The sequence below is a fragment of the Coturnix japonica genome, chromosome 5, assembly GCF_001577835.2.
Source record: "Coturnix japonica isolate 7356 chromosome 5, Coturnix japonica 2.1, whole genome shotgun sequence".
Taxonomy (NCBI): domain Eukaryota; kingdom Metazoa; phylum Chordata; class Aves; order Galliformes; family Phasianidae; genus Coturnix; species Coturnix japonica.
Genome location: NC_029520.1, coordinates 4,671,667 through 4,686,071, shown reverse-complemented (window position 1 = coordinate 4,686,071; position 14,405 = coordinate 4,671,667). Strand labels below are relative to the sequence as shown.

At 39.7% G+C, this 14,405-nt stretch overlaps 1 protein-coding gene across 1 annotated transcript in view; it reads left to right on the top strand.

The window, feature by feature from the left end:
* ELP4 (elongator acetyltransferase complex subunit 4) overlaps positions 1–13,286 on the top strand; it is a 118,372-nt gene extending 105,086 nt beyond the window's left edge. The window contains exon 10 of the mRNA XM_015863490.2: positions 11,404–13,286. Coding sequence (XP_015718976.1) covers positions 11,404–11,535 — 132 coding nt within the window. The 3' untranslated portion in view covers positions 11,536–13,286. The remainder of the gene's footprint in view (positions 1–11,403) is intronic.
* The last annotated feature ends 1,119 nt before the right edge of the window (positions 13,287–14,405 follow it).

The window sequence follows — 14,405 nt, the reverse complement described above, 5'->3', positions numbered from 1 at the left end:
CACTGGATTGTGTACTGCCATTATTGTTAGCTGTCGGAGGATACCATTAATTACTCGAGTTGGATTGTATTACCTGGTTTGCTGGGAAATACAACCTTATTAGAAAGGCCAGTAATTTATACTACTTCAAAAATCCTTTTGTTCAGCACAGAAATTACCTACTTTTTGTCTTTTACATCCCTACAAAATTCAGAGATCTAGGAAGTAGTGCAGAAGAGGCTGATGAGACGTTTGTCCAGATAATGTGGCCAGTTGCTGTTAGCTTATTAAGTTCGTTCTTACTCAAGGAAGCCAGTTATGAAGCTAAAGTACTGTTGAGTGAGAGAACATGCGTATATGCACAATAAACTAATTTAAGAACAGACATTCATATAAAAGGATTAACTTGCAGTTTAGCATGCTGTCTTTTCATCTTATCATTGCTGTTATTACTGGTGTGCAGATATTTTAAACTGATCGCTTTTTGATGTTGACTGAGCTCATTGTAGTCTGGTTTTGAGATTAGACATAGACTGTGGAAACGATAGCAAAGGATGAAAAAAATATTTTTTGTAATTACAGCAAACCAAACCATTTCATCTTCTTCCACTGCGTATTTTGAAGTGAAAACCTCTTTGTTTTCTACATCTTCTGTCAAAAATACGAAGCTTTAACATGTCAGTGCCATCCATTCAAATGGAAAGAACCATTTAGATATATTTTTTTCCTTCAGATCCTCATCTTTTTCCAGCACTGTGGTTGTTTCCCCTGGCAAGTTTTAGCTACATTCAAAATATTCCAATAAGAGAGTCTGATAAGGATGCCTGGTCTCCTAGTTGTTTATTTACTTATTTACAGGAAGGAATGTTTAAACGTTACATAGAAGGAACAGTTACAAAGGGAGCACAAAACCTATTCCTTACTAGTTTCTCTCCCCTCCCTCCAGCCTATTTTCCTGCTATGGGTCAGAACTTAACAGCTCTCGAGAGTGCCTGGCTGAATAGCAGCAGGCTTCTAAATCTCAAATCAAGTGCTCTTCAAAGCACCTTACTTCTCTCAAGATGAAAACTTGAGGCAGGTTTTTCTCTCTGGCCTATTCATCAAGTATAGTCGACTGCATTGTTGACATTTCTAAACACTAAGGGGATTTTAAAGATCTTATTGCTCTGAAGAGTCTTACTTGTAGTAGGGAATAAAGAAGTAAACCGAAAAAAATACTGACACATGAAAAGTGCAAAACTGAGTAACCACTAGGCACATCTGAAAGCAAATGACTATAATTTGACATATAGTTTCTGTACAAAACACATCTTTGACGTAGGAATCTGCTTAGAAGTTCAACCCTACCCCCAACTCCCAGATAAATTGTAATGTTTGTTTTAAGCTCTTTTACTTTCAGGAGGCTGGCATTAAACGAGATACCAATTTCTAACATTCACATTTAATACACTTGTTTTTACACTGGATCCTACAGTCCCGTATGGAGAGTCATTTCACAACCAATTAGTGTGACCTGTCTTTTAACCTACACCGGCCACTTCTTATCCTGAGCTCAAACTTCCCCTAATGGGTCAGTCTGCCAAAGGGTAGTTAATGTGACTACTGGATCACCGGTGCAGTTTTCATGGGCTTTCTATAAACAGTATCAATCACTGAATGAAAATATGCCACAGGATGTTTTCATATCAAAGCAGGTTGATCCAACACTACAGATATTAAATTACACTTCAGTGTGCTTTTGAAGTCTAAGGTTATTTGGTAGAAACATTATTAAAAGGTTTCGTTAAGTCGGCTTTTAAACTGAAGCCCTGGTAACTCGTGACAAATTAGTATTGAAAATAGGAAATAACAAAATATGATTGCTGTAGTTTCTTCCATCTCACCTGGGAGTTACAGGAATTGAGCACCTTTCTGGTATCACTGCCCATTTTTAGTGTGAGCAGACAATGATAGCAGATTTGCTTTTCTTTCTATTGGCCTGGCTTTCACTTTTCTGTGGAGCATCTGACAGCTGAATTTACTGTCGCACAGCTGAAGTTTTCAGCTTGTGAAAAGCTGCAAACATAAACAAACTGGGCAGCCCGGGCTCCTAAATGCAGAGCATTTCATGAAACAGCAATACATTTATCTGCGTAAGTAACATGTACTTGTAAAGCAGGGATTAGCAATAAGTTTTCACTTACATCACACCTTTTTATTTTTTTTTATTTTTTTTTTTTAATCTCTAGCACTGTTTTAAAGAGATTTAAATAATCTCTGTTTTTCTTCACGTGCTATTTCTTCCAGGCTGACTGAGAAAATACCTGTAGCAAAGAACTTGTCTATGCACGAAAAGCAAAATAAAATAAAAAGATTAAAAGCTCTAGAAAATTAGTCTACTTCAAAAAGCAATTAAATTGTTCCTATCCCTGAAGCTTTACAAATGTGCTAATTGCTGTATTCTGGTCATGTAATATGTTTGGGTATGAAGTTAGGGCGATACCCTGTTCCCAAAGCACTGCCCGCTCAGGGAGGACATGGGCTCTGGCTGATCGCCTGTGATGAATCTTCCTCTGGGCAGCGCATGCCTCACTTCGGAGAGCCTAGAAATGCTTTGCAGATGTGCTGCACTGCCTAGCAATGGAAATTTTCTAATTCCAGCTGACCTAAAAAAGTAGATTGACTGCTGAGTGCTGGGCTACTCACAGCGTAAAATAGCAATGACCCCCAGCTAGCATTCTCGTTTACCACCCCCTGCACACTTCTTCCTAAGCAGAAACTTGCCAAACCTGTGGCACTACTCTCTTTGAAACAGAGCCTTTCATAGCTTGTGTGTTTTACATTGTGTAGTGTAATGTAAAACTCTATGCTCACACTGTCTGAGCATGAGCAGTACTGCCTATGTTGGAGAGATTTTGTAGGCAGACACCTTGGCCACTGTGCTATTGCCAGTAAGAAATAGACAGTCAGAAGCAAAGCATGCATGTGCAGGTATGGTTGCATGTTCTGTTTGTGTTCCACACAGAGCTTCAGAAACTGATGTATTTTCAGGGTAGAACATGAGCATTGTTAATGTGCTCTAAATGTGCTCCAGAGCCTCCAAGCAGCTCCTCCCTACTGCTTTCCTGAGAAAAGCACTTCTTAAATGCTGGATTTCATAGGATCTGTAGAGACTAAATACTCAAAATCAGATGGAAGCTTCTAGACGATGTGTATTGTCCAGAAATTTCAGTTCAGAGTCCATTTGCACTTCTGTTATCATTCCTTTCTGAGCTGGTAACTTGGGCATTGAGATTCATTTGTAATGTAGACTTGCTGGGGCAAGTTACATGTCTCAGAGCACAAACCCTCTGCAGAGCGCTGAAATCTGGGCAATTTCACCAAGAGACAAAGCACTTGTTATCAGTTAATTCATATTGTTCCACACCCTCAGATGAAAGGATAATCTTTAAATTGATGTATTAATGAGTTTTCTAAAACACACCAAAATTCTTGAACTGACAGAAGCTTCATAGATAGCAGCATCTTTTAGCAGAGAGCTTTGGGTGAGGACTCAAATATTTGGTTACTTTACCAACCAGGCTGAAATTTTAGAGGTTGACAATGACACGGCAATATGTTGAGCTTCCACAGAACAGATGCTTCCATTTCTGAATGCTATTTCTCCCCTCTCTTCAGTCACACAGCTTTTGTTTGCATACACAGAGTCTTGGTTGGGAAGCTTGAACACTTCTCAAGCATTTCAGCAGAGAGACCCAAGTTCTCGTAGAGCAGCACGGACTTTGCCAGCAGCTCTGGATCGTTTCCAGTGAGCCATCTGTGGTGTGATAGGAAATCCGTACTTCATGGCACGCTGCAATGTCATTCAAAGAAAGAGGAGTAGAGTCACAGTCTCAGTGAGAAGTTTCATGTAGTCACAGGATTGAATTCCTCTCCTTAGCTACTTACTCTTCAAGCTAAGAATTCGGTTTAGTCATCCAACTTTCCTGCACAAGCAACAGAGATGGGCAAGCACTTGCAGGAATGAGTCATCTCATAGTAAGTATATAATATAGGTTAGACTGGACAGCTGACTTGTAGACAGCTGCAATGAGATTGAATGAATCCATCAGGGAAGAGAATGTGACATGAACATTAGCATCTATCCAGACTATTCTAAGAGCCCAAGAAATACTCAGACTTGCATTACAGTCCCACTTACATAAGCTCAGGAGGAGAGGTTGAGCAAAAAGAACATATCTAAGGATGTATGTTAGTCTGCATGCTTTACATATGTGTTATCAGATTACTATTTGAATTTAGAATGGTGTTTCTCTTCAGCTTTTAAACAATATATTCCAATCACAACTATAACAGGTCTAAATAATGCTTGCTTATCTTGCCCTTTATTAATTCCGTCCGCCTGTTGTCAGTTCATTTCTTCCCCTCTGCCTGTTCTTCTACACTTGGCTTTCTATGCAGGATATTTTTTCTGATATAATATATGTGGTCTTTCTTTCCCACTTAGATGATGAAAAAAGCTTTGGCATTAATACAATATTTATATATCATGATGTTTTTCATTCTGCCTGTATATTTTAGCTTTTACTTCTTCCTTTCTGTCTACTTTGTATATAGAGACAGTAAATTCTTCAGGACAAAGGCAGTCTTTCAGTATGCACTTGAAAAGAGCATGGTAAATAAGTATTATGATAGTGTGCTAAGTATGTAATTCTGATGTTATTTCTCTGAGTCTGGAATCAGACAATTAGCCAAACATCTATAGTATCTGGACTGCCTATAGCCATCAGTAACTATTCCAGGCCCCCTTATGGTATGGGGAACTTCTTCACCATGCAAACAGTGCAATTGTAATATAAAATGTGGTTGTCCCTTGTAAGCATAATTTAAAGCGCACCATTGCTAAACTGAGGCTTGGCAGTCTCAAGCATCAGAGAACGGAAATCTTGTAATATTTTTATCTTTCCCTTCGATTCTTTGATGTGTGGCAAATCATCTTCAGCACATCTTAGAGTCTTTCTTTGGAATGACAGATTCTGTTCAAACAGCTGATGGTTGCTGGTGTTGTTGGTAAAGTATTGACAAATGCTGCATGTGTAGAAAAACCCAGCAGTGCCTGCTCATGCATTAACAGAAGTTCCTCAGCATCTGGAATCCCCTAGGGATTCACTTTACACAAACACATACAGAACAGTATTTTCTTGTTACAAATGATCTCCAGGACATTTTCACTTTAAAGAAATCAAGTTTCAACTCCAGACACAGGACACATAGATTTCTAGTTGGAGAACAGAAGCAGTGCCATACAGCACATCCCATCAAGTCAGCACAGCTTGTATGTCTGTACAGAGCATATGCTAGAAGGCTGCACTGAAGAGACACATACTGAATGAGATTCAGCATTCTGAAGTGTAAAATGGCTTTTACAAAATTCATCACAAGGGGAAGTGGTTTCATTGTTCTTAGTTTTAACAGGATACTTTTAAGTCTATTTAAATACTTTCTGAAGTATCAGAAACCTACAGCACACCAAGCCAGAACATCACTGCCTTAAAAATAAGCTGTAACTCAGAATTACTCTTGTTTTATCTTATGTTCTGTAAGTGATGGGAAGTAAGACTTTCATAATTGTGCTGGGATATATTAAGAGCTATTACCTAAATATAAAATTTATTTTCATATTAACAATGTGTCCTTTAGCAAGCAGATGGGGATATGTAAGTACAAGTATATTTATCAGCTATTCTTACTGGAAGCTTTCATCACCTGATGTTAACAATAATTAATTTTGACAGTCCCAATTATGCTTCAACTTAAAAAAGGAAATAGGAAATGCATATTATAGGTGGGCTTGTTTTAACATGGGTAGGTATTGTCATGATCAGTTATATGTAAATCACAGTTACTTGCAAAGCATAAAAGTTTAAAACACTCTTTTAAAGAGTAATTTATCTTTAAAAAAAATCAATTTAGAAAATACTTACATAATGGCAATATTTAAATGGCAATGTAACATATGTCAATATCTGTAAACAAGATGGGTTCTTGTCCACTAAACAGAAACACAGCTATCTGCTAGTTTGTTTCTTCATTTCATTAAAATAATGAGAAAAAAATGTAGTGCAAGATTCTTGATAAACTGGTGTACAGTTGGAAAACTACAAAAATAGTACAGTTGAAATAGTACAAGGATAGTTATAAATAGATAGCCAGAAATTATCAATAGGAAAAACTCACCAACTCCAAGGCCTTCAGTCCAGATGCAAAATGTTGAAGCTTGTCACCAGAACTCCACAAAAGAGCAGCCTCCAGAAAGAAAAACTGCCTTGGTGGTGGTCAGCCCTTAAATGGGATCTAGTAGAGGTGGAGTCAAGCTTCACCCCTTACAGGAGCACAGCCGAACTACCTTCACCTGTGCTCCCACAGCTAACCTGAAACTTGTCTCAGATGGTTCAGGCTGTGATTTACAGTTTCCCATACAGCTGGTTTTAACACAGTTTGCCTAATGCCTAACTGCAGTTATTGGATGATATTTTATTTCCATCTTTGCCACATGATAGAAGTGCACATGGATTGTGAGATGCGAGCAGTAGCCTCAGTCCAGGACTACGCTGTGATTTCTGTTTGACCCAGGCCTAGACTGGGCTGACTTGCAATGAGAGTTTGTATCTTCCCCAGCACTGAAGGGCTTTCTGCTTTGCCACTGGGAAATGAACTTACATCAACTCAGAAGTGAAATATGTGGCCTTAGTAAGAGTTTTGTGTCTTTTCATAGTGATATTGTAATGTTGTTATTGAACGTATGTCACCCCATTGGACTGCATATAATATTAAAATACGAATCATTTCACCGTGATACACATCTCCGGTGGCTCTGGATTTGGAACTTGGCAATGGAGGAAGCCAAAACATAAAGCAACCTCCCTGTCAAGCATATGAACAAACTCTTCTTTCTAGAAGAGATTTATTTTCATACCTGCACATCTTCTGTATTTAACCTCAAGACAGCAATTTGTTTTTGCCAACAAGAACAGCTGGTTCCCATTCTGGGCAGTGACCCGTGAGGAAAGCAGGAAACACAAAGTCTTGTGAGGCTAGTGCAGGTAACATGCTCAGTATTGGTAGCGGAGCAGCACAGGGCTGTGCATCCTCCACAGGCTCCCTCGTTCCTTAAAGTATGCATTCCTGGTTTGCATTTCCAGGTGGAATGTCCTTCTCCCCAGCCTGTCCATGGTGTCTTATTCTTTCTCTAGACAGGTGACGGTGATGATCACTCGACAATTTAATTATTCTCAAGTAAGAAACTCAGTTCTTCCAAGGAGGAGGTTTTATAAAGCTGCATTGCTAACCTCCTGCAGCTCGCTTCTTAAACCCCATCTTTTTCATGTCACCTACAAAAATGCCAAGTCTTTTCCTAGGTACCGTGGTGGTTGAAGTAAATACTGACTGATATGAGTGAGTCAGTAAAAAAATACATGAAAAGAAAGCATAACATGTGGGGGCACACTATGGGCATCATAGGGATAAAAGGAAGCAATAACAGATGAACTGCTGTACCTCTGAGCATGCTTGTTTCCTCTTGCGGGGGCTTTATGGAATGGCCAGATTTCTGCTTCAAGAAAAGTGGGTAGGATATAAAGCTCCTTGACTTGAAGCCTGCATCTTTCGTTTTCCCAGCATTCCTAAAATTCTTCTCCCCACCCTCCTCTTCCCCCTGCACCAAATCCCTTAGGCTTTGGTGACTTCAGTCTTCACAGAGTTGCAGCAAATGGAACTGGAAGGGATCTAGAGAGGTCATTAACCCATCTCCCTGCCCCAAGGCAGGACTGTAGCCATAGTAGACTAATAAGCAATTTTTTGGTCAGATATCCAAATAGAATTATGAAGATTTATTTGTTTAAAGTTGCAATTTCAGAAGTTTGGACTCAGTTGTTAAAATCTTCATGTCAGTGTTAGCAGAATCACAGGGTTAGCTGCTTTAGTTTATCTCAAGATCTCCCACCACTTTTTCTGATCAGACTCAATGAGATGGCATCACTCATTTTATCATTATTGCATTATCATTTTATTTGTCTGCTATAGAATTACACTTGTAATACAATAATGGTTTTGGAAAGATATGAAGAAGAATTACTCAGAGTTTAATCTTTGTCAATATTTGGTTACTATATTGTTACTAAATATTCTTATACTTTTAACCATTTGAAGAATTTCCAAGAATATTTGACTTTAGTTGTCCTCAATGAACTGTTGCTGGTTCTTTAATGTCTTGCACTTCAATTACTTCTGAGTATTTTAGTATATTTAGTATAAAAGTAATCTGTATCTCTCACAGATATTTCCACAAATAAAAGCAAGGTAATTTGGTGAACCAATTATTGTTTCTACTACAGAGGTGCAATAGGACATTTCACTAGGACTAAAGGATTGCCCAGTGTCCCCTCTGGCCTGACACTTTACATCTTATCTTCCTCTTCAACTTTTCTTTTTTTTCCACATTGAGAACAAATGAAGTCATTAGAAGTTTTCTTCAGGCCGAGAGGGAGGAGCAGAGGCAAAGTAAGGCAAAGTATGCAATAAGTTTTGTCTGAGCTGTTTTCCTTTCGTAAGGCATGCCCTGAAGCTGTGTGCTTAGCTGTGTTCTGTGTAATTGTGCTTATTACCTGAAAGCCCTCCTGACCTGCCCTGGGAGCAGCGGGAAGCAGCAGTGTATCATGCCCCTGTGCCGGTCACCGCTACATCTCAAACACGGAGCTCATGGTGTCATGCTGCACTCTCAGGACTGCAGACACAGTCCCAGAGGAGGACAGGGTGGAGGGGCTGAGGCAAGGGCAGGTGGTCTGGGACCATGGCTTCAGGAATGTGAACAGGGAGTAGAATATGGGCAGAAGGGAGTGAGAGAAAGGCAGGACTGGTAGAAATGGGTGGGTTGACAGTGGTCATTTTCAACCTTAAAGATTCTGTGATTCTCTGAAATGCGAATGGAGGGGCTGGGAGCAGAAAGCTGAAAGCGGCTGGGGTGCAGGTAGCTGGGGGAGGGATGCTTTCTCATGAAAACCAGCTGGGAGGCCTGGACACTGACAGCTGGGTCTGCCTCAGTGAGCAAAGCCATTCATAGCAATGAGAGAGACTGGAAGGGAGCCTCCGAAATAACAGAGAAGTCTGTCCACCAGGAAACACTTTGTCCAAAACTGGGACTTTAAATGCGACTGTCTCTCTGTGGTCAGCAAATATCTGTGACAGTGTCTGCCCACAATGTAATGCTGGTGCTCAGAAAGGATCACAGCCTATTCAAGCTCTCACTTACTGTGTGAGCACAGGTCCTGCAGTGCTGCCAAAACTACAGGGCTGCTGCTCATCCCTCAGATGCCTCTGTAATGCCACGTGATGAATTTCCAAATTGTCTGCATTCAGAGGCTTGTAGTTTTCTTTTTTACAGTGTTAAAAACATTTATTCGTATTAATATATTTGGAAGCTGTGCACGGAAAACATAAGGAATTGCATCCTGAGATACCTACTGGGGCTTTGTTCAGATGTACATTTGTGTGCTGGGTTTCAGATCTTAGTGGCAGGACAGTAGTCAGTTGCTTTCAGAGGAACCTGATGCTGTATATTGGTCAGAACACACCTGATCTGAGGACAAACATGACATATGCAGGGAGGCACACAGCTGGAGGTCTGTCCCTTTGGTTCAGTACCTGACAGCTGGGCCTGTAGAGAGTGCAAGACCTGTGGAAAGAATTTTGCCATAATGAATACAGTGTATCTGTGTTCCTACTTCTTGTCTGCCAAAACAAAATTCTGAATAGCTGGTCCCTAAGTGAGCAGTGTGCATCCTCCTCACTGAATTAGATGGGAGGAAAGAAGTGTATGTTGATATAACTAAATGCTGTATCATAGCACATTCAGCTGTAAAATCTTAATTCATCCAACCTGGGCAGTCTTCATTTTGACTTTTCCCGTCTGAGTCTTTGCAAATTTAGAAATGTTCTTCTTTGTCTTCTGTTCATAATATGCTTTAATGTACAAACAGAGCATGGAGTAAGAGGTTGTAAATATGGCAGAGGTGTTTTTTTTCCTCATGACCAGCTTTTCAGCTCCAGAACAGCATAACAGGACTTAACAGTGATGGAGAAATGGGAAATGGTGAAGCACAGTCACTGTCCATGGCTGTACCTAAGATTAGGAACAAGTAGGATTTGCAGGTACAGGGTACCCTGCCAGCCTGAGTTAACAGGGTGGTGGGTAAGAGCCCTGATATTGAGGCTTACCTGTAGATACGTTGAGATCCTTTTTTCCTATGAGAAAAGTAGCAAAAGTATCAAATGAAGGGCAGCTGTGTATGTTTCTGTGTTCTGACAAAAGCAAAAATACATCAGAAGTTCAGCATAAGAATGCTCTGCACCGCCTAGTAGAGCACTGCAGCCATAACTGTTGCCCTGCTCCCTTCAGAAAGCTGTACAGCTCAGGCTCTGCCTGTTAAATCTTTCAAGGAATACACTGCTTCCATGATACCGGTGCCATAAATTATTGCGCGGTGTGGAAGGTGCTCAGCAGCCTCAGCTGCTGGCATTCAGCGCCACACTGTCCAAGAGCCAGACAGTAATTCACAAACCAAAGCTTCCATATTCCGTTAATTTTCACCTTATGTTACCACAGCTAAATCGTACTGTTATTTATCTCCAGCATAAAGGAATCCTCAGGGAGAGAGTGGGAGTATTTTTGTCACAGCTGATCCATAAAGGCTGTTATGCAGGAGCTCTATGCTTGTGGACAATCATAACCTGTGCCTCGGTTTCCTCACCAGCAAAATGGATGCCATGTTCCTGCAGCTCGGAAGGGACAGCAGAGCTTGTTTAGCATGTATGATTGCCTTATGGAAATGCAGCTACCGTCACTGGTAGTTTTCACCAAATGCTGTCAGCACAACATGAGGATGAAGCACTTAGCAGAGCGGTGTTGCAGTCAGTGTGATCCCTCTGTATCTTCTGTCCACTGCATCATTTATTTTCAAACTCTGCCACAAAGCATGCCCAAGTGTGTGAAGTAAAGCTACGTCTATATTTGTCACGACATGGAAGTGAAAGCATATGCTGCAGTGTTTGTTTTCCAGGGAAAATTGTGGAGATGTGGTTAGATACCTCGAGCAAATGTGGATTGTATTTAGAAAATATTCCTCGGAAAAAAAATAACATGTATTCTGATTCATGGAACTCACTGCAAACCCACAACATGAAAATGTACAAAGCTATTTCCAGGTCAGCCTAAAAGCATGCATGGATAGGATACATTTTTGTGTGCGTAAACATCAAAGAATAAGGAAAAAGTGCATTTTGAAATATGCTATGGAAAATGAATTCTGCTGCAATTACTCTTGTTTTTTTTTCCCCTCCCTGTTTTCCCTCTCTCTTTCTTCTCTCCCTCCTGAAAACCTCCTGCCACAGCGCCTGCATTTGCCTCCAGACTTGTCAGACACAGTGAGCCGCTCAAGCAAACAGGATCTGGCAGAATCCGCCAAACTGCTGAGCTCAGGATGTGGTGCTATGGCCATCGGCAAGAAGCACCTGGACTTCTAGTGATTTCTACTTAGCAGTTCCACTCAGATTTGTATGACACTCTAATTATGAGTGTTAATGACTTATATAAATATTTTTCTTAATGATTTGACCCAGCAGTCTTTAAAAATACACATTATCATATGGTGCCTTATTTTTTTATTTTTTATTTTTTGTCCTGGTTTCTTTGTACTAATTTGGGGCTTGATTGGATTTTGCTTTTGGTTAAAGCTTCTTTTATGTTGGTTCCTGCCATTGTTCTGCTCTACTGGAGATGTACAGTGTTTTTATCCTTTCCTTCAAATATGAAAACAAATGTTGCACCTTTATTTCTTTTTTTTTTTTTAACAATAAAAATAGAGGATTTTTTTCATAATGGAATTTGTATCTGTGTGCCTTTAATATTTTGTATGACTGATGAGATATGATGGACTGTTTCTTGGGGTAAATGAATGAGCGTAAGCAATTTGTTGTCACATGTTATTCCAAGGTCTAACTGCACATTCATTGTTTTTAAAAAACATTCCTTTTTGTATCTGAAATACTATGAGGAAATTTCAGGAAATACTTCAGGTGCTTTATGTAATATGTAGTAGTAAATTTAAGTTTTATTCTGATCTGCTGGTAATTGGGAATGGTTGGATTTCTTTTATAGGAATATATTATAGATAATTAGTTTTGCCTTTTGGGTTAATACATGTATTAAAATGCACTTGAATGGAGTTTACTAAATGTAGAAGAAAAAAAAAAGAATTGATTTCCTTATGTAGTTCAGAACAGTAATCCTGAACAATTGAAGTCAGCACTATGAAATTATGTCAACAGACATACTTCAAGATTGAAATTCAAGCCGACAGCTACATTAATGCCGGAATACCAGAAGAGTGCATTTGAGCTTGGGGAAGAGTATCACAACATGCTGGTATAAAGCAGAACAGAGCACAGAAGCAATTTGGGCTCCTTTGCCATCGTATATGTACTGGTTGTGAACTTGCAGCTGTTTTGTATGCATCTCTGTGTACGTACCATCAAACAAAAGAGTGGCGGAGCAATGCTGACCTGTAAATTAAAGTAGTTTGCATTGTTTCTTCTGAGGCTGCCTTCCATTTTGAAAGGTAATATATTCTTCTCCACCGAACTTGCAAGCCACCCAACTGTAAGATTGCATTACAGCTGCAGATTTTCGTCTTTCTAATAGTATATTACATGGCTGGAGTGAAATTGACTCTTCGGAGAACGTGTTAATATGATGCAGTAATGCTAACTTATTTTGATGGATTAGGAACCAAGAGTTGGTTAAGTGCCTTGCTTTTTTCTTATGCAGTCCAGGTTCTACTTTATTTTTTTTTTCTTGACAACGCCGTGTAAAACAAAGACACGGCTTTTAAAACTGTCTAACTAATATGATGAATGTCAATCACTTAAAAAACTCCACTGTAGCATAAACACATACTGTATACAGCTTTTATTCTGAATTAGAATAATTGAATCAATGACAGTGATTTGCCAGGATGTCAAATCTATCCATCATATCCTGTCACTACCAGTTTATTTTTTGTGATCAAAATCAAAAAGACTACTATTTTGTCATCAGCTATTTCATTAGTAGTAACAATCAGGTTTTCTCTTCTATATTTTTTAGATATGCCTGCTATATTTTTTTATTTCTAAAGACACAAATTATTTTTTTTAAATCTTTTCAAAATAAAGTTTCAGAACTGAACTGTCAGTTTAATAAAGCAAGAAGACATCTGCTTTCCTATGCCAATATATTTAAAATATTATCCTTGATGTCTCAAACATTTTTTTCCCCCCTTTTTGTATTATGTGTTACCTTGAATGGAAGTTCTCATTAGATACTTAATTGTGCCTTTTGAAAGCATGAAGCGATTCAAATGCTTGGGATGGAGCGATTTTTAACAAAGGCCAAGTTTTACATATTTCGTCTTTTTAATGTAAATAACACAAAACACAGTGTTTCTTTGTGAAACACAAAGTCACGGGACACAGGAATTGCTGCCAACGTACTGAAATAGGTCACTGACCTAACACGCAGGAGGGAAAACATCATGGAAGTCACAGACCATTTCTAGTTACCGTATGAACTGAGGGTTGTTAGCAAGCAGAGTGTGTATCACACATATGTGTGTGACTCCTATGCGTGTATAAGACATGATTTGCAGAAGCTCCCATAGCTTAACACGCTAACGATTATTTTAGTAATAAAAGGAACTCCTCCTGCAAATATGGATTAATCTTCTTTCTGATCCACTAGACATGCTTTGTGAAATAAGCATCACTTTATACAGATGCACCATGTTGTTTACCTAAGGTAAAAACATGTAGCAAAATCCATTTTTCCTTCCAAAATACCGTATCAGTTACAACAACATGTGACAGTGACTCGGCTTATCCATAAATGGAGGATGTAGTGATGCCACGCGGGCACAGGTGTCATTCTGCACCAAAAGAGCCCCAGCTCCCTTTGGACTCAGGAGGCAGGGGTGACTATTTCCATCAGATCTCCCATAGCCACCCTTCAAATGTCAAGCTCCTGTACACCAAAGAATCCTCTGTCCCTTTCTTCTCTTGGCTTGAAGACAAAATGGAACTAAGGAGTGCAGCTCGGGTAATGGAAGACAGGCTATGGTTGGGCTCTGTTGGCAGGCTGTCATGGTGTGCTACCAGCTGCATCCCACATCGTCACAGCCCTGTGCTGGATGGCAGAGGCATGCAGGATGAACACAGTCCCTGCAGTGTTTGAAGGGTTCTTTCTGCAGGGGTGGTGGTACAAGGCTTTTTTTGCTTGTTGGTGTTTTCAGGCAGAACTTCCCTCATTTTGACAGGTTACAAACCAAAACCACCAAACTCAAGGGGGGCAGAAGGACTCT